This window comes from Heloderma suspectum, chromosome 17 (genome assembly GCF_057233095.1).
Source record: "Heloderma suspectum isolate Gila_16-S chromosome 17, 16-S_ref, whole genome shotgun sequence".
In the NCBI taxonomy this organism is placed as follows: Eukaryota; Metazoa; Chordata; class Lepidosauria; order Squamata; family Helodermatidae; genus Heloderma; species Heloderma suspectum.
This window is the reverse complement of record NC_139474.1, coordinates 1,704,972-1,732,158: the sequence shown is the minus strand read 5'-3', so window position 1 is coordinate 1,732,158 and position 27,187 is coordinate 1,704,972. Positions and strand designations below refer to the sequence as shown.

At 47.2% G+C, this 27,187-nt stretch overlaps 1 protein-coding gene across 11 annotated transcripts in view; it reads right to left on the bottom strand.

The window, feature by feature from the left end:
• The window catches only part of LOC146334166 (SLAM family member 9-like), a 40,287-nt gene extending 13,782 nt beyond the window's left edge, over positions 1-26,505 (bottom strand). Inside the window, exons 1-6 of one of the 11 annotated variants that reach the window (XM_084823890.1) lie at positions 26,351-26,505; positions 26,156-26,245; positions 16,715-17,050; positions 12,668-12,931; positions 12,198-12,251; positions 3,356-3,478 (exon numbers count right to left, since the gene is read on the bottom strand). In XM_084823890.1, coding sequence (XP_084680016.1) covers positions 3,356-3,478; positions 12,198-12,251; positions 12,668-12,931; positions 16,715-17,050; positions 26,156-26,245; positions 26,351-26,369 — 886 coding nt within the window. In that variant the 5' untranslated portion in view covers positions 26,370-26,505. Of the gene's footprint in view, positions 1-3,355; positions 3,479-11,050; positions 12,252-12,667; positions 12,932-16,714; positions 17,051-25,727; positions 26,260-26,350 lie in introns of those variants that run through there. The other 10 variants (XM_084823891.1, XM_084823894.1, XM_084823892.1 and 7 more) reach the window with 10 other exon arrangements.
• Positions 26,506-27,187: the final 682 nt, after the last annotated feature.

Here is a 27,187-nt window from a genome sequence, read left to right as displayed (position 1 = left end):
ATGCCGCCCACGGATTCCCCCAGTGAGATGTTTGGCTCAGGGGGTCAGCATAAGGATGGGGGATAATCCCATGGATGTCTGGCAGGACAGGTCAGATCCAGCACATTGCACTGGACTCCGCCCTTTCTCTCTTGCTGTCCCTTATGCCTCGAATAGCATCCCCAAATGCCTATATAATGACGCCTCTCTCATTTCCTTCAAATCCTTCCTCGAAATGCACCTCTTCCATGAGGTCTTGGCGCTGTTTTGTGGAGTCCTCGTCCCCAGTGGAAATGAAGTGGGCTTTTTTCTTTGCAGTGATCCCTTCCCCCCTTCCACCCGTCCGCTGTTGTCTTACTCTCCCATCCAGTGACTTAACTGAGATGGCAAGTTCCTTGGAGACCGGGGCTTCTCCAGTTTTGCTCCCATTACTCCCAAAACACCATATATTTCAGGGGGGCAGAAACTCCTTCAGCCCATGGGCCAAATTCCATTTCTGAGAAACGTTTGAGGGCAGGGCCAGAGCCAAAAATCTCCCAATACCAGCATATTTTAGCTGAACGCTTTACTCCCAGTAACCAAGACTTAGGAGGTTCCATATAGCTATGATGGGACTAAGAAGGATGGATCGGTCCCTCCTCTTCCTGTCATTTGTCTCATCCCATCTAATCCCAGCTAAACCACTGGCGGCCGGTGCCAAAGTGCATTGTGGGAAGAAATATTTCTTACCCGGTTGCAGGACATCAGAAAATCAGCAGGTAAAAGGGATGACCTCCCAGCCCTGCAACCCCATGCCTGGAAAAGTTTCATCTGCTGATTTTCCAGACTCGTAGAACAGTTAATGGAACGAGAGACCCTAACCCTAACCCTAACCCTAACCAATCCAAAGGCCTCGTGCAGCTATTCCATCTTTTCCTCCGTGACAAGTCTTTTTCGGGGGTGGGAGGATGGAAGAAGCAGAGGGAAAGCATGCAGTGGTCCCCCACCCCCCATAAAATTCCGTGAATGAGGCGGGGTGCCTGAAGGACAAAAGCCCCATCAGAAGGACCCTGGGGTCAGCAAAACTTTCCAGCACAAGTCAACAGGCGCCTGCGCCTGTTCCCCCAAGCGGCGTATGCCAAAGGAGGAAGGCGTGGCGGCTTCATTCTGATCTAGGATGGGCAGAGACTCATGTAATCTGATTGGCTCTTGGTCCTATAAGTAAAGAGGAGATAGCTGGATTAACCCTAAGTAAGCACTCGGTGGGGCAGCGAAGGAAGCAGCCATTGGTGTTGGGAGTGGTGTAAGTTACGGGAAGGGGGCAGTGTTGCAGTTGCTCAGTTTTGCATGGAATTTGGGGCATAGCTAGCCTTAGGATCTCTATAGCCTACAGTGTGATTTCCTGCTCCTCCCATTTTTCCCTACCTCCTCTCTGACTTCCTCCATTGCTGGGAGCAGTTGCGTTTGCTCTCTCCCTCCTGACAGTGTTATAGAACACAAAGAAATGGACTCAACAAACTCTGTCTGAAACTATATGCTGTGCCTGCATTTTTATGCAAGAAATTGTGAGTAAACCATTTTACCTTTTCTTCACTAAAGAAGGGAATGGTCTCCTTTTTTAGCCTGGTGTGTATGTGGGACTAGTAAACACTCATTCTCTTCTGCCTTTTGTTTATCTCTGCTAAATCCCTTTTTAACAGGAGGCAGCAATATCAAATAATTCCCATCAACAGGAACACAGGAAGCTGCCTTATATGGAGTGATTCATCTAGCCCAGTACTGTCAGCACTGGGGCTGTTTGCACATCGTGGTGGCATTCATTGGCAAATCATGGTTTTTGCCACTTCCAGTCTGCAGAAACCGCCTATGGACCTTTGTGGGTTGTTAGTGTGCTGTCTGAACCTGGACACTTTGGGTTATTCGTGGGTTAAACGACCCCAAGTTAACCGAAGAACAGATTTGCTGCTGAATGCTGCCATCCTGTGCGAACCAGGTCACTGGCTGGCAGTGGCTGTCCAGGGTTTCAGGCAGGCATTTTCCCAGCCCTAACAGGATATGCTGTCAGGGATTGAACGTGAAACCTTCTGCATGCAAAGCAGGGGCCCTACCCCTGAGCTATCCCCCCGCCCCAGTCCTCTCCTCAGGCCCAGACTGCTGAGCAGCTCTTGTGCAAGAGGGAGGGCAGCTAAGTTTGGGTGGTGCCAGACGTTTACTATGTCTGGCTTATGTTTGACACCCCAAATAAACTTCCATTTGAGCTTAGTATACTTTTTCTATATCCAGGGTTAATACTTTATAATTGTAAGGCTTTATAAAACTTGCTGTTGGAATTATTGTAGTGTCGATGATTTATGTAGCACACTAAGGGCGCAATCCTGACTAGATAGGCGGCTGCCTCTGACCTCGGAGGCAACCACCTATCCAAAGCAAGGCAGGAGATGCACGGGGGGATCATTCCCTCCCTGCCTCTCCCTGCCTTGCTCTTGTTCACTAGATAGCTGTTTTTGGCTGTCTAGTGGCGGGGGGGGGGGGTGACCGGGAGAGGAAGCTGCTGTATGACACAATGGATATGTCATACACGCGGCTCCCTCTCCCTGCCCTGGAATGCCCCCAGCCCCGCCCTTTTTCAGTCACTCCACACTCCTCTTCGGAGCACGGAGGATGGGGTTCCTCCGTGCTAGCTCTGAGGCGGTGCGGACAAGGGGGACAGTCGGTTTTCCGGGAACCAAATTGTCTGTGGGGACAATGTGTCCATTGTCCCCACAGCACCCCCAACTTGGCTTGCATTTGCGAGCCAAGCAGCAAGTTGGTTCCCAAAACTCAGGAACTTTGCCATTTTTTTTAAAAGTTGTGATTTGCGCAAAATTGCGGCTGTAAATATATACGAAAATCACAATTTGCACAAAATCATGACCATAAATAGCACAATTTGCGTAAAATTGCAGGCATAAATGGTCTAAGACCATTTACGCCTACAATTTTGCACAAATTGCTCTATTTATGGCTCCAATTTTGCACAAATTGCAATTTCTGTATATATTTACAGCTGTAATTTGCGCAAATTAAAAACATGAAAAACCTTGAGCTGGCCTGACAAGTCGGGCCAGCATGCGGATGAGCAAAACAGAGTCTGGGAGGCCAAGCTGGCAAAAACTTGCCAAGCTCTACCCCTCAAACAGATTCCTCTGACATCAAGTGTGAATATGTATTATTATTGCTATAATCTGTCTTTAATAAGGAAGCAACTATCTCTCTGCTGTTCTGGCTAATCTCTCTTCTTTTTTTTTTGATGGAGTGGGTAAGAAAGGAGAGAGTACTTTCTTGGCTTAGCTTGCTGTAGTTTCCATGGGCATTTTGTAAATGGCACATGTAGATGAATGAAAACCTCCTTTTGTACCTCCTTTTTTCTTCCTCCACAGAAAGATGCCTATGCAGGCAGCAGCAACTACAATAATAAGCACTATAGTAATGCCAATCACTACTGATGAACTCAGCAGAGCAGAATTCTCAGGAATCGTTCCTGAAAAAGAGCAACAGTGTGAGTTAGTCATTGCAGCAGTAATGGTGGAGTTGCGAAAAAATATTGCTGGAGCTGGTCACGGGGCAGTGTGCTCGCTGAACCCGTATTGCATGACTTTTCACGAATAAACTTGTTCTCTTGCACGTCCACAGCTCCTACAACCAATTCTACAATTCTATGAAACTCTGTTTAGACCTGAGCTGTTAGCAGGCAGGTAAGGTCTTGCAAGAAGACTTTGCATGCCTAGTTAGAATACACACAAAGCACACGAGTAACAAAGACTTAAATCTACTCTTCCTCCTCCACAAGGGCCATGGCACTTACTATAGTATTGAATTTTAGCATATAATTGAAAACAAATGAAATTCTAAAGTAACAGCTCTAATTTGGAAGCTTTCAGGGAAGCAAACTCTTCAAAAGTTGGCTCATATAAGGACTTCAGGAGATAACAGCCTGAGTCCAAAGAAGCCCATGACTTGTTGCAAGAGTCCAAAGGAGCTTGGGATATGGGTTCCTCAAACAAGTGGTTCAGGTGGGAAACTTCTTTTCCAGCTGAAGGTGTTCATTGGTTTTCCAAAACTGGCCAGTGATATGCCAGAGGAGTGGGGTGGGAGGCATGCTATGCAAACGGGAAAGGCGTAAAAAAAATCTGCTGGCACATCATACACCCTTTTTGTGCCTAAGATAACTGTTTGGACCATGGCCAACACACTGAGTCCCCAAAGGCCCCCTGGGCCCGTGCGGAGCCAGGGCAGCCCTTTCACGAGGGCACTACTCTTTTTTCTTGCAAGGCTTCTGCACTCTAACTACTAAACGGTGCACCAAAGATCGGCAGGTGAACCCTTCCCCTTCTTTCTTTACCTCCATCCCTGGAAAAACCTGCCTCATGTGACTCTTAAAAGTTAGAGGTGCCCTGCCAGAAAAAAAGGTGGCCACTCTTCCTCTTGACCCAGCAGTCCTCCCAAATCTTTCTTGGTGGAAGTCTGTGGTCCACTAACTTGTGGCTCCTTGTAGGGCAGAATACCTGCAGCCTTTTACTTTCAGTTTGGCTCTTGCAGATCTCCTCGCACCGTCTATCCTGTGACAGGAAGTGTGCACAGAAGGATAGAGCCTTGTGCTGAGAAGCATTTTCCCCATGCCCAAGTTTTAAGCAGCTGGCAGATCTGAAAGGCCACCCCCAAAACTGCCAGCTCTGAGGTGCCCCAATGGTCAGTCTCGCAGAGGAGTTTGGGTCCCATGGCCAGTCTGATCTTCTGACTCCCACACCCTTCTGGGGTGAACCCAACACATGCACTCCTCAGCCCAGCCACAGCTATCCTTGGGAATGTCCTGATGGCTCTGGGCTACCTCCAGTACCAGAGGCAGTGAGCCTGTGTACACCAGTTGCTGGGGAACATGGGCGGGAGGGTGCTGTTGCGCTCATGCCCTGCTTCTGAGTTCCTGGTCGACAGCTGGTTGGCCACTGTGAACAGGATGCTGGACTAGATGGACCCTTGGTCTGATCCAGCAGGGCTCTTCTGATGTTCTCATGGGACCAGAGCCAAGGGGGTGAAAGGGTCTTCTGGGTAGAGATGTTGCGGGTGCCTGACTGGATTCAGGAGTCCATCGGACTCCGCCCCTGCCCCCCTGCTCACCAAGCCACGCAAGCAGCAGCCACCCATCCTCCATGCAAGCTGCCATTTTTATGGAAGGGGGGGGGGCTGGAGATTTTCATATATCTAATGCTGCACACAATGGCGGCCATAAAGGGCCATTTCCAGCCTTTTGTATACATAATGTTGCGGATATGGCCCTTTACAGCCACCGTTGTGCGCAGCATTAGATATACGAAAATCTAGAGCCCCCATCTTCCATAAAAATGGTGGTTCGCATGGAGCAGCGGATGGCTGCGTGGTGCCCCTGGGCCACTCGCCAAGGCCTGCAGGGGCTCACGCGGGCAAGTGGCAATGGTGGCTTGGCAAGTGCCTGCCAAGCGCAGACTCGGGTGAGTCCGTCCATCCCTACGTCTGGGTATATGGGATCCCCACCCACCCTGGCCTCTTGTGTGCTCATGGGGTGGAGGGAGCTTATCTCTGTCTACAGGTCATCTGTACAGCTGATCATTTCACCTGAAACACAAACAGAGAGGGGCTGCAATGATAGACAGCAAGAGGTTAGGAATAGTTATGAAGCAGATATTGACTGGGTTCAGATGACATGACAACCCACACTCAAGGCTGAATATGGGTTGAGAGTGGGTTGTTGAACCATGGGTTATTGTGTTGTGTGAACCCAGCCACGCCAACAAACTGTGGTTTGTTAACCACGAACAATCCGCTGTTCACAACCCAATGACATGTTGGGAATATCACAACCTCGTCTGCAAGTTACAGGAAGGGGCAGTCTGGGAGTTAGCTAGTTAATGCATGGGCATAGCTGGCTGTTTGAACTCTGTAGCCTACAGTGGTTTCCTGTTTCCTCCCCCCTCCCCGCCTTCCTCCATTGCTGGGAGCATGTCTGAGTCCGAACATGCTGTTGTATCTGACTAATAGCCATTACAAGCAACATAACTTAAGACATCATGTAACAACAGAACGTAAACAGAAATCAGGTTAACTAATCTCCTGCACAGTCCACTGCAATAGCTCTCAGAGCAATGGCATAAATGTGTTTTGCGGCCTTAGCAAACAGCTGTTTTGCGTGTAACGTAAGGGTCGCAGTCTGACAGTAACCAGCAAATCGTCACAAAGACACTTTTTCCCCGTAAGGATGCCAAAATCTGTCCCAGGAATCTCTCCCTGGGATTTTGATATAAATGACAGTACAATAAATAATGTGAGGTATCCTCTACCTCTCCCATGCCACAGGTACAGAACCGTAGGTTTCTTGGAACATGCCTATATCTTCCATCCAAGAATGCTCTGGGCATGGTTTGGAAGCATAGTTCTTTAAATGAGGTTCTCAAAGAAGCAAAAGTGAGAGTTTGCAGGTACTGAGCTCTTTCATGATCCGTTTTAAACAGATAATACCCCTGAGAAAAGGTTGAACATTGAATTAGATCTGGGTCCTGCCTGTTATCTATTCCATAAATCCAGTCCCTCGATTTGTTTTTGGCTCCCAGTATAGTAAAAATATCTGGTAGAAGGTTTTGGAGGTTAGCAACTCTTGGCATGACTTGGCCCAGCCATCCGTCTTCATTTGTTCTCTTAAGCAAAGCTTGGGGAGGCAATCTTCTGGCATGTCCAGGACCCTCTTACAATACAGAAGGGCTGCCTTCTGAGCCCCAGCTCCTACTGATACCACGCCTGTCTCTGCCCTGAGGAAGGGGGCTGGGGTCCCTGCGGGTACTGCCAGGAAGGATCTCAGAAATCTGTTCTGACAAGCCTCCAACTCCTTCAAATGGTTAGGCCTGACCCCCCCAATCTCGATCCCATACTGGTTTTGAGCAACAGCTTTTCGGAGAAACACTTTCAGTGCTGGCACCACCAACCTGCCTCCCCTGGAGTAGAAAAATTTCAAGATGGCTCGAGTTGTCTTCTGTGCTGTTATTTTAATGTTCTGGAGCTGAATCTTCCAAGAACTTGTTTCATCAAAATATACACCCAGGTATTTGAAGGAGGAAGCCCACTCTATCTTATTTCCGTCTAGCCTCCAGTTGTACCTGGGGGGACGTTTACCAAAGACCAGCACCTTGGATTTAGCATAGTTAATCGTGAGCTGTTCCATTAGGCAGAAATCCTAAAGTTTGTTCAGTCTTTTCAGCCCAATTTTGTTCATGGAGAGCAGTACCAAGTCATCTGCGTAGATTAATATCGCATCTTTACAGTTGCCTGTTGTGGGAAGGAAGCGCTCTGGGCAGTTTAACACATTATTTCAATGTTATTAATATAAAGATTGAATAAATGTGGTGCCAACAAGCAACCTTGTTTTACTCCTTTAGTTGTACAGATTTCTTCTGACAATCTCCCATCTGTGCTAACCTCATAGTTGTGTTTGTATAAAATTCCCAAGTTAGGAATAGCAGCCTCTTATGAGTATTGGTCTCTGCAAGCTTATCCCACAGTTGACTCTTGTTGATTGACTCAAAGGCTGAGAAGTCAATGAAAACAGCAAAGAGCCTTTTGGAAGGACCAATCATATATTTATAAATTAAATGGTGCAAAACAAAGATCGGGTCCACAGTGCTATGGCCTTTCCTAAACCCAGCTTTTTCCTGATATAAAATATTATTTCCATCTTCCCAGTCTGACAACTTCTGGAGGAGGAAGCGGCCATAGATCTTCAGCTGACATCCAGTAAACTGATTGTCAGATAGTTCTGGGGTTTAGATTTATCTCCTTTCTTATGAATTGGAAACTTTCGCACCCTCTCCATGAAAGGGCAAGTATTAAAGTAACAGCCCTCATTTTTTATTTTTAGTTTTTGGTTTTTGGTTTTGACTTCCTCAAAAGATAGGAAGCGGAAGCTGTCAGAAAAGTAAAGTGTAAATTTTCAAAAGTTGGCTCATATAGTGGTTTTGGGGGTGACAGCTTTGGACCAAAGAACCCCACGGTTCGCTGCAAGAGTCCAAAGGAGTTTAGGACTTGTGTTCATCGAAGAATAATGGCTCCACATGGTAACCTCCTTTTCCAATCAAGACTGTTTGCTTGCTTGTTTTCCCAAAATCAGCTGGTGACATGAGGGGGAGGGGTGCCATTCAAAGGAGATTTTTTTTTTTTTTAGTTCTGCTACCGCATCACGCCTTCTTTATGCCTAAAATATCTCTTTGGATTGTAGCCAGCATCCCCAGTCCCCAAAGGCCACCAGCACCCTTGAGTAGGAGGGACAGTCTTTTCTCAAGCACACCAGCTGTTTTTCTTGTAAGGCTCCTGTGCTTTTAACAACAAAGACTCTCAAAAACGTTGCCTGTGAACAATGATTGCATCAACCAACTTCAACTATCAGAAGAAACTATTTTTGTCTCCAGGCTAGAATCATAGAATAGTAGGGTTGGAAGGGGCCTATAAGACCATTGTGTCCAACCCCCGATCTTGGCTTTACTCATTACGTGGCTAAAGAATATCCTTTCTTTTGGTGGTGGTGGTACTATTTTGTGACAGGAGGTATGAAGAAGGAAAAGCATTCCTATTTGAGGGGAGCTGCAATAAAGAATGGGGGAAGGGGCAGAACTCACCAGTGCCCATGGAGACCTCTGTCTTGTTGGGTGCACAACTTGGAGTGATGGGCCAGAGAGTGAGAATGGGAGGACAAGCCAGGAAGACAAGCAGCAGCACGGGAAACAGAGTCCAGCCCACCGGAGCCATTTCCAACTATATAGCTTCCACTGCCCTTACTCCTTCTAATAGTGAACTCAGATGGTGAGTGCGGATGGGATTGTGGCCAAAATGGGGCCATTGAGAAGCAAATGGAAGGTTTCAGCATTCTTGGGGAAACCGAGGTGTGCAGAGGTACATCTTTGTTTGGTTTTTAAAGCCAAAGGGGGCCCTACCACTGCCCCCCCCCCCCGCCAAACAACCTACTGAGGACTGAGCTTGCTTGTAGCCACAGAAAGTAAAAGTTGCACGCGGGTGGGGCTGACCCTGGTTGGCTAGAAGCCAAGCAGAAGTGCTCCTTGTCAGAGGGAGGAGATGCTGCTATACTGTATCAGGGGCAGTCGCTACTTTTTGGACTCCATCCTGGAAAATCACTGTCCCTGTTTTTGCTTTGGGGGGATGCCTTGTTAAAAGGTTGCTAGTGTGCTGTTAAAGTGCTGCACTCAATATGCCAACAAATTTGGAACACTCAACAGTGGCCACAAGACTGGAAAAGGTCAGTTTACATTCCAATTCCAAAGAAGGGCAATGCCAAAGAGTGTTCAAACTACCGCACAATTGCGCTCATTTCACATGCCAGCAAGGTGATGCTCAAAATCCTACAAGCTAGGCTTCAGCAGTATGCGAACCGAGAACTACCGGAAGTACAAGCTGGGTTTAGAAGAGGCAGAGGAACTAGAGATCAAATCGCCCACATTCGCTGCATCATGGAGAAAGCAAGAGAATTCCAGAAAAACGTCTATTTCTGCTTCATTGACTACGCTCAAGCCTTTGATTGTGTGGATCACAACAAACTGTGGCAAATTCTTAAAGTGATGGGAGTACCAGACCACCTTACCTGTCTCCTGAGAAACCTGTACGAGGGTCAAGAAGCAACAGTAAGAACCAGACATGGAACAACTGAGTGGTTCAAAATTGGGAAAGGAGTACGACAAGGCTGCATATTGTCGCCCTGCTTATTTAATTAATATGCAGAGTACATCATGAGAAACGCCGGGTTGGATGAATCACAGGTCAGAATTAAGATTGCCGGGAGAATTATCAACAACCTCAGATACGCAGACGATACCACCCTAATGGCAGAAAGCGAAGAGGATCTAAAGAGCCTCTTGTTGAGGGTGAAAGAGGAGAGTACAAAAGCTGGTTTGAAATTCAACATTAAAAAAACTAAGACCATAGCATCTGGCCCCATCACTTCCTGGCATATAGAAGGGGAAGAAATGGAAGCAGTGACAGATTTTACTTTCTTGGGCTCCAACATTACCGCAGACGGTGACTGTAGCCATGAAATTAAAAGATGCTGGCTCCTTGGGAGGAAAGCTATGGCAAACCTAGACAGTGTAGTAAGAAGCAGAGACATCACCTTGCTGACAGAGGTTCAAATAATCAAAGCTATGGTTTTCCCAGTAGCAATGTATGGCTGTGAGAGCTGGACTATAAGGAAGGCTGAGCGCCGAAGAATCGATGCGTTCAAACTGTGGTGCTGGAGAAGACTCTGACGAGTCCCCTGGACTGCAAGGAGGTCAAATCAGTCAATCCTACAGGAAATCAACCCTGAGTGCTCATTGGAAGGACAGATACTGAAGCTGAAGCTCCAATATTTTGGCCACCTAATGCGAAGAGAAAACTCCCTGGAAAAGTCCCTGATGCTGGGAAAGACTGAAGGCAAAAGGAGAAGGGGACGGCAGAGGATGAGATGGCTAGATAGCATCACCGATGCAATGAACATGACCTTGAGCACGCTCCGGGAGAGAGCGCAGGACAGGAAGGCCTGGTGTGCTATGGGCCATGGGGTCACAAAGAGTCGGACACGACTGAACGACTGAACAACAACAAGTGTGCATTGCTGCTTGCATTGTCATTCTACGGGGTCCAGCCCCTAGCAGTTAAATCATTGCATGGGGGAGGCATCTTGTCACTGGCGCACTTGTACCCACAGGCACACGAGCATCGTGCCGGGCACAGCCTGCCACTTCCCACAGCGCAGCTGCCCTGGTATATTTTGGAGTGTTGACACTCTAGTATAGGGCAATGGTGTTTTCCAGCTTATCTTTGTGTTTTTCTGTATGAATCACACGCACACTGAGATTTAAGACCTTCTCATGAGGCCCCATTGTAGGTACCAACTTGTATGGGAACCAGACTTGGCTTCCAGGTGTAGCAGGGCCTCTTCTGTGACTACCCCGGAACTCTGGATCTCCCTCCTAAAATGTTCACTTTGCTCCTCCACTTTCTCTCTTTCCTGGGTAAATGAACCAGTCTGAGGAATAATCTTGCTGCACTGTCTTTTGTTTGTTTCACAAGCATTCTACTGATTTAAAAAACAACAGATTTTACAACAGCAAACGGATATATGTACAAAAAAACACAACAGGTATAGATAAAGACACAGAAAACAAACATAAGCCAAATACACTATTCATTACTCCAGATAGCTTATGTCATCAAATATAATACCAAATTGTGGTGCACCATCCATTGCTCTGCTGCATGGTTTTATTTTACAAAATAATTATTCCAACAAACAGACATATATACAAAAAACACAACAAGGATACATAAAGACATGAAACAAAAACATAAGTCCATATATTGTCAATTACTCCAGCTAGCTTATAAAACCTAATATAATTTGTTATAATATAAATCTGTCTAAGAGTCAAATTAGGGGATCTGTGAAATGAGTGAATGGGTGAAGTTCCGCATACAAGCAGCAGAACAAGAGCTTTCAGCAGGGTGTAAGAGTGGGAGAGAGGCTGCAGGCGGCGATCCTTGGAAAGACGGTGGGGCTTCGACAAGCTTGTTGCCACCTTAACTTGCGGGAGGCTGTGGGGGGGCGCAGCCTGGTGGAGCAAGGAAGCTGGTTGGCCGCTGTGTGAACAGAACGCTGGGCCAGATGGGTCTGACCCAGCCCCAGGGCTCTTCTGACGTTCTTAAGCTTGCTGGCCAAGTTGGCTGGGCCTGTTGTGAAGGCCGCGTTTCATGTGACTGATCCACCCCCACCCACTTGCCACATATGATTCTGCTTTTCCTTCCTTCCTGAGGGTAACGCTGATGTGACATTGTGGCCAATAAAATTTTCTTTGAGATATGACTTGATGGGGTTTTTTGCAACAGCTCACTGCCAGTCACAGCTGGCAGACAGCTACTGAAAGCTCCTGTCTTCCAGCTCCTTCCCACAGCTGGAAGACAGCTCCTGCCAGTCCCATTGGCCAGAGAGCTTGCGCTCGCTTGCTCGCTCTCCCCCCGGTTCCTTCCTTGCCCTCCAGCATGTGGCTGGATTGACCCACTTGAGTCAAAATTATTTGCTCTCTGTTGTGTGACCTGTTCCCTGTTCTGCAAATGTCTCCTCCATGGCAGAAGGCCTGTAAATCTCCAAATGTTTAAATCGAGGGGTGCAAATGGTAAAGGATGGGGGAGGGGCTCACCATTCTCCAGGGTGGACTGCGTCACAGGTCTTGTCACTGGGTGCTCAGCTTGAGCTGATGGGGCAGAGAGCAAGTGAGCAGATCAGAAAGATACAGAGATCAGGCAAAGTTGCACCACTGGAAAAAGTTCAGTGCAAATATGACCAGCAATGATAAATAGTTGTACTTAATTTCCACACGTCATACTGGTTGCCCAATCTTTACTGTGCCATCTCTTTTACCTTGGAGCTGCTTAGAAGTTATAGCAGCTGAACTCCTTCACAGCTGCAACATTTCTATTCCATAAGCCCCCATGGATGTTTCTACGTTCTCCGGGTCCTCCATTTTGCCAGCTTTGCCCCCTTTGAACTTCATCCACAAACAGGCATTGTGGGACTAGCTTAAAAGCAGCCATGGGGCAGTGCTGACTCTTCCTAGAAAGAATGGAGAGCCGCCTTCCTAGGTCTCTTTGAAGGGGAGAAAAGGCTTACCACGATCACAAAGATGCTTTAAGGACTCTGTCCTGGAGGCGCTGCCAAGGGGGTTCTCCGCTGTGCAGGTGACGTTCTGATCGTGGTCCTGTAAGTTGTGCATGATGAGAAGGGATCTCCCGGGGGAGAGAATGTTGTCCGTGCTGGCTGGGGCCCAGCTGAATTTCACGCCGTCTTCCCATGGCCCTGCAGAGCAGTTCAGCAGCAAAGTCCTATTCTCATCTCTGTCACAGTGGAGGGACAGGTCAGCCTTGGACAAACGCTCTGAACACAAGGGAGGGAATACACAATACACAAAAGACCAGTAATTAGCAGGAAAAGGATACGGGAGATTTCAAAGAAAGGAAAAGTGGAGGAAAAGAAGAAGCAGGGCCTTAAGAAAAGCTTTTGCTCTGCCTCTTCTCTCCCCACCCCCTACTCAGTCTATAGGTTCTAGTACACAAACTAAGGGTGCAATCCTATGCTGGGAGTGGTAGGACTTTTTTCTGTCTAAACGTGCATAGGATTGCACCCTAACTCGCTTTAGCATAATAGTTACATGCCGCACGGGAAAACCAAAACAGAAAAAAATGTCTAGCCATTTTCACTAGAGTAGAATTCCTTACAGACCCCAAAGATGGCAATCAGTCAGAACAAAAAAGCAGGCTAAACTGGAGAAAATTTAGGGGAAACTGTTTGCATATTGATACTCTTTACAGTTGCATGGCGCTCAGAGATGCCCCAGGAGAAGGAGGGACCCCCACATAATGAGGAGGTGGGAAGCGACCCAAGTGGTCCACATTGCAAAATGTCTGTTGTGATAACTTCAGTCACCTGATAACTTCAGTAACCCTCTTATAGAAAAGTCTAGGAAAACTGGCATTGCTATGACAGGTTAGGGTATATGTGAAGGGTTGTACAATGCAAGACCTTCATGTGGTCCTCTGTGCACAGAGACACAATGCCTCATGCTGTGAGATCCCTCTCAAGGAAAACTGGACCAGCCAGTATCAGGATGGGGAGTGGGGCCTCTCCACAGCAGTGTAGAAGTTTATTATTTATGGTCTCCCAGTCACAGGCATACAGAATAAAAATATACAAATATAAAATACATTTTGATAAATATGGAACATAAAACTTTAAAAGCAGAATCATGAAACAATCATAGGTTCTAACCCAGACAGCTACATTTAAAAAATTAGCACCTTGCTCTGTAATTGAAATGTAATTGACCCTCAAATAAAATAATCAGCAAAGACTCTAAGGGCTCCTTCACACCGGGCTTTTATCCTGTGATTGAGATTGCTCCTTCACAGAAGTTTGTGGGCTCTTGACATGACGCCGTGATCCTTGAAGGCGTCTCCTGCACTAAATGCCCTCTGTTCCATTTTTAAATAGATCCCAGATAATGAGCTGTCAAATTACCCTGTTGTGTTCCACTTCAGTTCCCTCTGTGAAAAGAGTAAAAGCGGCAAGAAGAGGAGTGAGATCAGTGAAAGAGACTGGAAGACTCAGTACGGGGAGACGGAGGGGGAAGGGGGTGTGGGGAAAGGAAGCACATGAAAGCGGGAGTCGTTGTGATCCCGCATGTAAAATGGAAGCAGAAAGCCCCCTTTTAAATGCAGGATTTTAGGCTGGCGTAGAGATGCCCCTTGACTGGCCCTACTCTTTCCCCTAGGAGGAAGTGAAGGAAGGCAAGAAGTTACGAAACCATTCAATATATGCTGTCCCAGTACCATGTCTCTTGGAGTAGGCTTACATCAAACCCATGCAAGTCCAGAAAAAAATTGTTCCTACATTTGCTTTACCACCCGGCAATATTCCAGGATACAAATCTTAAATGTGTTCTGCCTCTCCACTGCCTCTGTCAATCTAACTCTATGATCCTGTCCAGATCACCTCCAGGGTTCGCAAGAACACTGCCATTAGGCAGTGGTGCCAATGAGCTGGATGGTCCAGGGACAGACCTGTGCTCCTGGAGCGGGAATTGAGAACCAAACTCACATGGTTCCAAGTATGAGAAAACTAGCCAGTCTCCATGTTTAGGGCCTGAGTTTTCACATCTACGGGGTAATTTTCTTAGGGACCAACCCACATCCAATGAAACCAGCCAGTGCCAAAGTCATCCCTGCCTCTTCGAAATTTGTGGGATCAGTAACTTGGGAGACTTTAGCTGGCTGTGTCGCCGCAACCTCGGGGCGTAACGCAGGCCGCAACAGGGCAGACGTTTCCTCAACGCCGGAAGTTGATTCCCCAAGATGGACAGCCTCTCCACAATATTATCCTTGCAAGGTAAGAATGAAAACGAGACCCACAGTTTGTCCTCCACTGGTTCTAAATGATCATCAGAGATCGAGGAGGGGGCACAGAATCTGCAGAACCAGCATTTGGAAGAAGGGGCAATTTACTGACAACTGGATTGCGATCAACCCAGTCTATAAAATTGGAGCCTGGGTCAGACTTTGAATTACCTGGAATATCCTGTGAGTCCAATCTGGCTCTTTCTTGCAAGTTTCTTTTATTAAGGGGCAGTGCAATCCTATGTCCCCTAGACAGCAACTGAGGTCCCCGTCCCCTCCCCCTCGCAGACAGCATGGAGAGAACCACTCCGGCTACCTCTCAGAGGTCGCAAAGGCAACCTCGGAGGGAAGGTAAAGGGGGTGTTCCTGGGGGAGGGGAGGGGACTGGGGAGGCCGTCATACAAGGATTCCTCTGGCCTCCCCGGCCTCCTTTCCTTCCGCTCCCCAGCACCTCAGCTAGATGGGCGAAAACACCTGTCTAGCTGAAATGCAAAACGGGGAGTGCAGAGGCAAAGATCACCTCTGCCACTCCTCCCACGCTGCATTGGATGGCGGTATAGGATTGCTCCCTGAGGCTCTCACAGTGATGTCTCTAAAGACCCTTGTATCTGAACATCCCTATGAGGATGTTCATCCCTATGAGGCAAGCCTGGATTTTGCTGCCAGTAACCTTCTTGGGATGACCTTGCTCACAGGTGCATCCCAAGAGACATTTTCACTCTCCTTAAGATCAGTTCTGCTGCTCTGCAGATTCAAAGCACAAAGAAGTAGCAAAATCATAGATGACTTAGGGTGCCCCCAAAGGGTTCAGATATGCATGGGTCAGGGTTATAGTAAAGGCCATTTTACTAGACTCCCAATACAATTCACCCGGGGTTCGGTTTCTTTTCTCTTTCCAGACTTTTTAGAAACTGAGCCAAATGCCTTCAAAACTAGATGGTTGCTGGGTGATACAGATACGTTTGTCAGCTATAGGTTAGCTTTGTATGGATTAGCCCCAAGTTAAGAGCATTTTTCTGATAGTGCTGACTGCCAGGGAGATTTTTTTTATTTTTTTTTTACTTGAATGAATAGTGTCTTTTGTTGACTTCTAGTCTTGGAATTTTATATGGATTGATTGTTTCTTTGATTTATATTTTAATGGCCATTCCATGGAGATGAGCGCTGTTGGACTGGGGTGAGGACAGAGCTCTAATTTGTGCTGTGTGGAACAGCATTTTAATTCTGCCTCCAGCTGATTTTACAAGCGCAATGCCCCAGCAGCGCAAAAGGGCCCTGATGGACCAAAGCTGATTTCAGGAAAATCCCATTAAACATGAAAGCACTTCGCATTCCGTTGCCATGTAGATCCAGTCCTGGGGTGGAAGCAACCACAGAAACATGTTTAGAGGGGTAGAGAGTGAAAGAAAAACTACGATATGATTTGTTCCTGTAACTGTAAGCCAGATCAGCCCTGATCAGAACAGGTTTAAGATGTTCTTGATCAAATAATGTCCCTTTTAAAAATGTACCACTAAACCTCTTTGACAATAGACAATTGTGGGACACCCCCCTCCCCGAACGTACAGTACTGCAGCCAGTGATGCTTCTACCTTGCCCATTCTGAGTCTCTTGAAATGCTCTCCTCTGCAGGAGTCTTCCAAGATGAAACTGGGGAGCGGGAGGGGGGGGGTGCATAGCCATGGCATTTAAACCCTGCTCCGACCATGGTGCTGTGGGGGAAGACGAAGAGAGACCCCCAACGCAATGCAGTGGGGGAAAGACTTACTATACACCTGCAGGCTAAAGGTCTCCTTTAATGGTTCTGTGTCTGGATTTAGATGTATTTGTGCTCTGTATGTGCCGGAGTCAGCTTGAACTAGATTGCTGACTTGTAGCCTCCTGCAATCCTCAGAGACATTCAGCCGCCTATTCAATGCTGGGAGGAAGATCCGGATTTCGCAGGTCTTTCCGGTTGTCACCAAAGCAACATTCTCAAAATCGTCGTCTCTTTTTTTTCTAGACCAGGTAATGAGTATAAATTGGTCTGCAGTCTCCAGCTGGAATGTTGCCGATCGTCCCAGGACTCCCTTGACTGTATCTGCCGTTGCTCCTCCAGAGGATTCTGCAAGGTCCAGAAGAGGCCGGAAGAAAGCGTCAGGAGAGAGTCACACCACACCCTCAAAGCAGCCCATTTCAGGGCCTCACATTCCCTGAACATCCTGCCACATGCTCTGGAGAAAGGGGCGCGATGCTCCCCCGGCCCTTGAGCGAGGCCATCCTGCTCCTCCAAGCCGTGCTCCCATGTGCTGGGCGTTCTGGACAGTGCCTGTTTCTTCCGGGAGGGGGATGAACTTCTGTCTCTCCATGCTTTGCTAATACCAACCTCACTGGCAGCTCCCTTTGCCCCCTCGCAACGGGGGGTGCGTGGCCAAGCCTCGCTGATGAACAAGAGCTTTGCTGCAGAATTCCGAGGATAAGCTGCCCCACCCCCATACTCCCCAAGCCCAGATGGGCACTCGGGAGCTGTGGGGGAGGGGGCATCCCTGGCTCCACACCCCCTGCAAAGCTGGCCCCCAAGGATGCGTTCACTAGGTCAGGGATGGGCCACCTGAGGGTCTGGGACCGCATGTCCCTTGGGCTCATTTCGAAAGCAAGCGATCAGTTCAGACCTCTGGCTGGAGAGATCTGGCCCTTCCCCACTAGGTAGGGTGGGGGAGAGAGAAGGGAAGTGAAAAGCGAGAGAGATAAGGGGTTGCCCCACCCACTTTTGGCTCTGGCCCCACCCACCGCCCCTAATGGCCCCCAAATGATTATGCCAGGGAATGCAGCTGACAACACCCCTTCCCTAGCTGGAAGGAGGGCTTGAATACTGTATTAAAAAGCTTTGCAGCATAACCCTGTTGAGGTGGGGAGGAATAAACAACTAAAACTGTGCACACATAAACAGTGGTTCAACGTCAGAAGAGCCCTGCTGGGTCAGACCCAGGGTCCATCTAGTCCAGCATTCTGTTCACACAGCAGCCAAACAGCTGCCCAGGGGAAACCCACAAGCAGGACAGGAGTGCAACAGCACCCTCCTGCCCGTGTTCCCCAGCAACTGGTGTACACAGGTATGCCACCTCTGATACTGGGGGTAGCATATGGCCATCAGGACTAGCAGCCATCGATAGCCTTCTCCTCCAGGAATTTGTCCAACCCGCTTTTAAAGCCATCCAAACTGGTGGCCATCGCTACATCTTGTGGTAGCAAATGCCACAGTTTCACTCTGCACAATGTGAAGATGTCCTTCCTTTTATCTGTCCTGAGTCTCCCACCAATCAGCTTCACAGGACAACCCCTTTGGGTTCTAGTATTATGAGGGAGAAAAATGTTTCCCTGTCCACTTTCTCCACACCATGCATAATTCTGTATACCTTTATCATGTCTCCCCTTACTCACCTTTTCTCCATGTCTCCCCTTACAAGTGAAACAATCCCAGCTGTTGTAACCTTCTCTCATAGCGGAGATGCTCCAGCCCCTTGATCATTTTAGTTGCCCTTTTCTGCACCTTTTCCAGCTCTAATATCTTTTTCTTAGGTGCAGTGACCAGAACTGTACACCGTATTCCAAGTGTGGTTGCACCATAGATTTGATATTGGCAGTTTTATTCTCAATTATGCCTAATATGGAATTTGACTTCTTCACAGCAGGGGCAACATTTTAATTGAGCTGTCTGGCACAACCCCAGATCTCTTTCTTGGTTGGTCATCGCTAGCTCAGATCCCATCAGGCTATACTTGAAGTTGGGATCTTTTGCCCCAACGTGCATCACTTTACACTTGCGTACATTGAACCACATTTGTCATTTTGATGCTCATTCTCCCAGTTTGAAGAGATCCCTTTGGAGCTCCTCACACTCCTGTTTTGTTTTAACCGCCCTAAATAATTTGGTGTCATCAGCAAACATGGCCATCTCACTGCTCACTCCTAATTCCAGATCATCTAACAGGTTGAAAAGCATTGGTCCCAATACACATCCCTGTGGGACCCTACTATTTACATCCCTCCATTGGGATAATTTACCATTTATTCCTACTCTGCTTTCCGTTCTTTAACCAGTTACCCGTCTATAAAAGGACCTCTCCTCTTATTCCATGGCTGCTAAGTTTGCTCAGGAGTCTTTGGCGAGGGACTTTTGACTACTTGAACTTCCAAAAGGCTTTTGACAATGTCCAAGTAACATCAAAATCATAGATTATTAGGAGGGAGCATAAAAGACTTCACCTGGCACTGAGACGACTATAAAGAAGATGCCAGGTGAGCTTCTCAGGAAGGCATTCCACAGCTGGGGTCTGTGCCACCACCGAGAAAGTCCTTTCTCTATTAGCCACCTGCTTCTCTTAGCTTGGCAGGGTCGTCCAGAGCAGGCCCTTTGAAGAAGATCAACTATACAGGCAGCTATATGGGGCAGAAGGTATCCTGGTCCCAGGCCATGACGCATTTCAAATTGGGCCCAGAAATGGGCTGGGAACCAGTGCAGCCCAAGTAGGGGATGTTAGCCAACAATGTATAATTGTTGATATCTTTCAGGTCCAGGTTAAGTTTTTTCAGGAGTGGTCAAATTACCACTTCTGTCATAGAAGCAGGGCCCGCTCCCGCAGAACTGACCTAGATTTATTTATTTCGTTTCTATACCGCCCAATAGATCCTGCTCTCGACACTTCCACCAGTAATATTGCCATAACTGTGTGGTCCAAATCATGGCAGATGTGAGCAATTTTATTTAATATTTATTTATGTCTTAATTTCAATATCACCTAATGGCCACAGCTTTCAAGGCAGTTCACCAAACAATCCTCAAAATGTGTCACTGGGGGTGGGGTGGGGGCTCAAATGTCCCCTAACCATATTTTCATCCTTTTCGCTCCTGTTTGCAATCCAGCCTGCAATTTTATTCTTTTTGGTTTCAGCTCCTTTCTTACCCATTGCACGATCCCAGCCAATCAGGGAGCATGCAGTGAAGATGTCGCAGTGCCACGCAGCCTTCGAGAGTAACAAATGCAAAGTCAGCTTTCATGCTGCAAATGACAACGTGGGCACTGGCCGATGAAACGCTTCCATCACAAGGAAGGTATTAGTCTTTAAGGTGCCACAGGACTCAAATTAAGGATGGATGAGAATCCAATGTGGGATTTTGCTTGCATTCTAATGAACCTCATTAGTGGATAAGAGTTTTTTTGTTTGTTTTTTAGATGTTTTTTTCAGCTTTGGAGAGATTTGTACAAAGTTAGTGTTATTTTTTCACCTTCAGGGAAATTTGTGCATATTTACGTTTTTTTACCTTTGCAGAGATTTGCACAAACTTAACTGTATTTATGTATTTATAATCTTCGAGGAGATTTGCACAAACCTGCTAAAGCACAGTTACTTTAAAAAAAGCAGTGTGGCTGTCTAGGGAGTTGGCCAAGTACTGGGAGCTGTACAATACTTGAGCAGAGCGAGGCTGACTGACTGAGCCCTCTGCCTCATCCGCTACAACCTGCCAGCAGGAGTGCCTTTTCGTTCTGTCTTTGTCCGGAGCTTTGCTTTGCTTGATTGTTTGACCGTTGCTGCCGAGCGCTTGCGGCTGAGGTCCATGCTGTGGCTAGATTGGGATAGAGCCTCACCTGTGACAGGACCAGCTCTGGCAGGGAAGAGGATCTTAGGAGTCTCCTGTGTGAGAGACAGGCCTGTGACCCTGTCCTAGGGTGAGAGCCTGGGTGTGGCGTGTGGGGTCCCCCCATGAGCGGGATTCAGGGCAGGAGAAAGACCGGGCTATAGATGGTTGTCCCGCTTGGAACTGGGTCCTGGCTCTTTGCTAGCCAAGGCAGGGATGTAGACAAGGGAGTGGTCAGTTAAACAGGCACAGGGTCAAAGCACAGCCAGTCAGTCCAGAGTATGGAGTTAGGCAAAACGGGAGGGGCCAAACGCAGTCAGGCACATCACTCAGTCCAGAAGCAAAGTCAAGAAGGAGTTTAAGGGTCACGATCGCAGAGCATCAGTCACAGGGCAAAGTACATGGCACTAGGGCAGCTGGAGCGGCATTGTTTCCGAGACTGTCTCGGCCGGTTCTGAAGGCTTTTAACAGCAGGGCCTGCTGCCCCACCCAGGGCTCAGCTGCAGCACATTAGCACTCTCTGGTCAGAGCCCTGCTCATGAGGAGCCCCTTTCCTCTTGAGTAGAGCTCAATGACCCATTTACGCCTCTAATATTGCATAGATCAACTTTTCCCAGCCCTAATTTGCACATATTTTAATATGCACATTTTTAAAGACCTCCTTTTCTTGTAAAAACAAGCTTGGGAAAAGGGTGGGCGCTTGTGGACAGGATCCAGGGTGAGTGCAGGGGGCTCAAGTGCAGGTCCAGGGGAACTCGAGTGGGGGCAAAGCTTCAGCGGGGGTCCACCAAAACCGGATGGAGGTGGGTCCATCCATCCCTAAAAATCACTCATCGTCAAGTGATCTTGAATGAAACTGATTATCTGGATCCATTCCAGTCTGGATCCAGGCCTGGCTTGGGGACCTAATCAACCTTGGTCACCCTGATGGATGACCTTCTTCGGGAGAGGGACAGGGAAAGTCCGACCCTATTACTTTTTGATCTCTCAGTGACTTTTGATACTGTTGACCATGGTATCCTTCTGGACTGCCTCTGTGAGTTGGGAGTTGGAGACATTGTTTTACAGTGGTTCAACTCATTCTTGAGGGGTCAGTTCCAGAGAATAGCATTGGGTGACTACACTTCAGCCCCATGGCAGCTGAACTGTGGGGTGACACAGGGCACCATCTTGTCCCCCATGTTATTTGATATCTATATGAAGCCATTGGGAGTGATCATCAGGAGATTTGGGGCAAGGTGTCACCAGTATGCTGATGACACTTGGCTCTATTTCTCCATGACATCTGAATTGGGAGAAGCCGTTCAAGTTCTGATCTGGTGCTGGGACACGGTTATAGCCTGGATGAGGGCTAATAAACTGAACCTGAATCCTGATGAGACCCAATGGGTTGGCAGTTCTCAGGTCTGGGAATTGGGGTGTTTGCCTGTTCTGGATGAGATTGCACTCCCTCTGAAGGAGCAGGTCCATAGTTTGGGGGTGCTCTTGGATCCATCTTTGTCATTGGAAGCCCAGGTGACCTCAGTGGTCTGGAGCACCCATTACCAACTACAATGGGTGTAACTGGTACAACAACTACACCTGTTCCTGGATAGGATAGTCTAGACATGGTGATCCATGCACTGGTAACCTCATGACTAGGCTACTGTAATGCACTCTATGTGTTTGTTTGTTTGTTTGTTTATTTATTTATTGCATTTATATCCCATCTTTTTTCCACTTGCAAAGAACCCAAGGCGGCTTACATTATCCTCTTCCTCTCCATTTTATTCTCACAACAACCCTGTGAGGTAGGTTGGGCTGAGAGTCTATGACTGGCCCAAAGTCACCCAGTGAGCTTCCATGGCCAAGTGAGGACTAGAACCCAGATCTCCTGGCTCCCAGTCCAACACTCTCACCACTATACCACACTGGCTCCCATGTGGGGCTGCCCTTGTGCCTGGTTCAGAAGCTGCAGCTAGTACAGAATGCAGCAGCTGGGTGCTCACTGGGACACCCAGCTAGGCTCACGTAAGACCTGTGTTGACTGCCTATTAGCTACTGAGCTATGTTCAAGGTTATGTTGTTGACATACAAAGCCCTAAACAACTTAGAAACATATCATAGAATGAAGGGTTGGAAGGGGCCTATAAGACCATCAAGTCCAACTTGGGACCAGGATACCTGGCAGACCACCCAGCTGACTTTCAAGATCATCAGAGGAGGCATTGCTGGTCATTCCAAAATTAACGGAATGTCACCATGTAATACCTCGACGGCGGGCCTTCTCGGTAGTGGCACCCACCCTTTGGAAAATCCTCCCCCGTGCAGTTCGGGAGGCCAAAAATCTGGCCTCTTTCAAATGTCTCCTGAAAATGCACTTGTTCACTCCAGCTTTCCCTGGCTTATAATTAAATTAATCATGCTGCCCCATTGTACTGCAGCTTGTATTTCTCTCATTGTAATTGGAATTGTTTTTAATATTGTATTTTAAATGTGTTTTTAATATTTATATGTGAACCACTTAGGGATTTTATTATATTTAGCAGTATATAAATAACACAAATAAATAAAATGATAAATAAAAGGGGAGGAGTAAATTGACTAGTGTCATTTCAAGATGTTATAAAAAGGGGATATCATTAGCGAGTTGGCAGGGTTTTTCTCCACTCTTACCAGGAGGCCCTCTTCCTGTTTTAAGTAACCCACCCTGAAGTGATTCTGCCGGTTTAGGCATGACCACAAAGCATCCTGAGAACAAGCCACTAAGCAACCCTACTCCAAGCCACGCATTCTCGTGGTGGCTTCTTTGCGAGAAACAACCCATGATGGAAACACTGTGCCGGGTTCGGACGTCACGCTAAGCCACCCTGGATGAGGACAGCTCACCGAGGCTTAGTGTGACATGCAACCCAGGTTGCTATCTTTCTCATTTTGATAAATCTCTTTATTAAATATTGTAAATATAGTCTTGCAATCTGAGCACCCTAACTGCCTCTTGCAGACACCACCAATAGCCAACTCAGGACACAGATGACGAGGATTCTTTCCGAGACTTTATTCCTTTATGACTCTTTCAGAATACTAGTCACTAGCGACAAAGCAAGGAACAGCACTGGGGAAAGATAGCAGAGTAGCCTAAGCTCCAGGTAAGGCGGTTGGTCCCCGTTTGAAGAAGAATCACGGGAAGACCCTGAACTTATGGGCTAGGGAGAGATCCTCCCTCTTTCCCTTGGGTCCTTGGGACGCGGTCGTTGTTTGCGCGCCAAACAAGCGCTACACCTCCTTTCCGTGCCCTCCATCTGTCGTCGCTCCCTGCGTCTGCACTGAGCATCCAGCAAGCCCCCCTCCAGTGTTCTCTCGCTGCCAGGGTCACTATCTATCCCAGGAATGCTGGCAGGAGGAATCTCTGCCAGCTGCTGTGCTTGTGAGAGATGAGCGAGCTCCTCTCCCATGGATTGCTGTTCCTCCCCAGAATCAGAACTGCTCTGGGGCTCTATGGGCTCAGTTCCCACCCTGACACAATCCATGCTTTCTGGGTCTAATGAATCTGACTCGAAAAACAGCTTCATTCCAAACAACTTGCAATAATAGATCTCTCAGGAAGATTTGCTCTGCCACATGCAAAAAATCTCCTGCGCCCAATCTACACAGAAACAGGTTTTGAGACAGTTACGTTTAATTATGGATTTTCATGAAATCGGGTTACCTCCTCCCAGGGCAAACGATAGCCACTAATGTGGTATATACATTTTTTTAAAAAAAGTTTGCATTGGGCAAGCGGCACCTGAAACCACATCCGTTTGGGGGGTTGGAGTCCTGTGAGCAGAACTGGACATCATCAAATGGGGAGCTGTGGGGCAGCGAGATTTGCTCCCCCCCCCGGCCCCCATGAAGCTTTTAAAATCAGTATGGCTCTGCATACTTTTGCACTTCCATATGTAACAGCACCCTTTCAAAGCAGCAGGGCTGGCAAATAAAGACAGAAGATTAACTGAAAACCTCCGATGTCTCAAGCTTCAAATCAGCATATAGCACAATTCAAGATTCAACATGGCAAAAATAAGCTGAGAATTTTAAAAAAAACAAACCAACATCAGCATGATCCCTAATCATGGAGTGATTTTAGAGATCACGTTTAATAAAACAGTTACAAATTTCTGCACAGTTTGGTGCATCAAGCATAAGTTTAAATATAAATTTTCCCAGGTAATACAAAGTGCTTTTATTGCAATTTCTGTGAGGTGAAACTTCTGAGACTTACTTTCTTATGGCAGAGAAATTTATAACAGCCAACATTCTAATCTGTCAAGGCGCCTGTACTGTAAACACATTGCAGAGCGTCTTGGGGCACTCTAAGGACTGACGAATTTATTCTTGCATAAGCTTTCGTGGATCATTGGATTCATGAAAGCTTATACCAGAATACATTTATTAGTCTTTAAGATGCCACAGGACTCTTTGTTGTTTTGGCTGCCACAGATGAACATGGCCAATCCTCTAAATATACCAAAGAGCTTATCAGAAACAACACAAGCCACAGGAAAACACAACCATTATCACTTTAAATGTTAGAACGCTATTCCCCCCCCCCCCCACATACACATACAGAGTCCTCCATCTTACATCCCTTTTCACACAAGGGAGTTTAAAGTGCTGTGGTAGCTTTCTTGCAAAGTATGTGTGCTTTTGCCATGCTCTTTTCTCAAATCAATCAGGTTTTGCCTAGCGCACCACTCAGAATTAATCTCCAGCTTTGCTAATGTAAAAAGTGCTGTCTCTCTTTACTTTGGTTCTCTCCCTACCAAGAAACCCGTGTGTTTCACGTAAGGGTGTTTTATATTTTTAAAAAAACAGCCATTACATGTTGGTTTGTTCCAACAGTTCTAGTTGTAACTTGAAATGCGTATGACACTTACTAGATAAGTCAAATCCATTAAAATTGGTGTTTCTTCCTTCACTTCATCTTAAGACTCTAACCATTTATGTGTATATGTATTATAGAATTTATAACGCTCTTCACATCAAAAGATACCAGAGCAGTGTACACTAAATTAAAGCATAAAATACAAAAAGAGAGGTTTGGCTGTTGGGCGGTATAGAAATAAAATAAATGGTTACAGTAAAAGCAAATAGATAATTAAACCAGTGGCTGGAATTTAATCATCAGTCAGGAAATGCTTGCCTGAAAAGAAGCGTAATGGTAGGGGCATGCCTGATCTCAGTCAGGAGGGCATTCCATAGGATGGGAGCCTGGCTCCTGGCGCCTCGCAAGTGGATCTCCAACCCATCTGGGACCATCAGGAGTGCTTCTTCAGAAAACTATGTAGACTTCAACATTGTCAGATTCCCACCGGCCCATCAGCTTTTTGTAACATCTTGCCTCATGAAGATATCAGAAGATCTTGTAAGCTTTCCCACAATTTTGTGCATATTTGGTTGGTCCTAATTCAGGTATGGCCTGATGATGGATTCTGGAATTGTTAAAGAAGCTGAGTCTTGAGGATGGATGTTTGCACAGCCACCTAACCAAGTCTCTGTTTCAAGACCCAAAAATCACGCAAGATCTTAGTTCAAAACTTTACTGTAAAAAGAAACGTAATTAGGACTTACCAGTTTGCAGGCAAAAGACTAAAAACACATACAATATATTCCTGCTTATCATTTCCGCTTGAGTACCAGTCCTTCCTTCGTGCCTGTTTCCTGCAATATAAGCCACATACTTCTTAAGTAAGACACACTTCTCAAAAACCCCTTTCCTCACCGCCCCTTTGCAGCTGCGCAGTTAAAATGAGGCTGGACAGCTACCTGTCAGAAATGCTCGCATTAAAACACGATTATCCACACTCAGCCATTTTCCCCCTTGTGGTGTTTCATCGAATGCGTGGGCTCGGTTCACACTCAAGCGCTGTGCTGTTCTCCTGCTCTTAAAGACGGCGGCTCTCTTTGGAGGATCAGAAACTATTCCTGTTTCTGCTCATTCCACGCCCACTGCACAGCAGTGGCGCAGGAGAGACTTGTCATTTTCCACATGTTTTCCTGGCCTTGGGGAAAACGACCAGCTTGTCCCTTGCCGCCACCGCTTTGGCAGGTGGGGGTGGAGGGAAGAAGGAGGCATCTATCCTCTTCTCCCCCCTCACCTGCTGGAGGCCAGGGTGAGTGGCTGGGGGGTATCTGCCAGTGCTCTTTTCCCCGCGCCAGGCCTTGACAGCCAGTGCAAGGAAGAGGGGCAGCAGTGGTGGCACCCAGTGCTCACGTTTGGGAGGGGGCTGCTAGCATCTTTGAAGATTTGAAGCTTCATGTCGGCCCGGTCAGTAGTTGGATGGGCGACCGCCTGGGAATCAGGCTTCCTGCACTGAGCAGGGGGTTGTTCTATCCCTTCAAATGAGACTAAGTTTTACCCCCTTCTACCCCCGCTTTGGCTTTTTTTTTAAATTAAGGCATTATCTTCGAAGAATCGTGGCTTCTCCGTGATTTTTTTTTTTCTAATTCAGGCATGATCTTTGAAGATTTGAAGATGTGAAGATGTGAAGGTTCGAATCTTCAAATCTTCAAAGATCATGCCTGAATTGGGGAAAAAAGTCATGGAGAAGCCACGATTCTTCGAAGATAACACCTTAATTAAAAAAAAAAAGCTGAAACAGG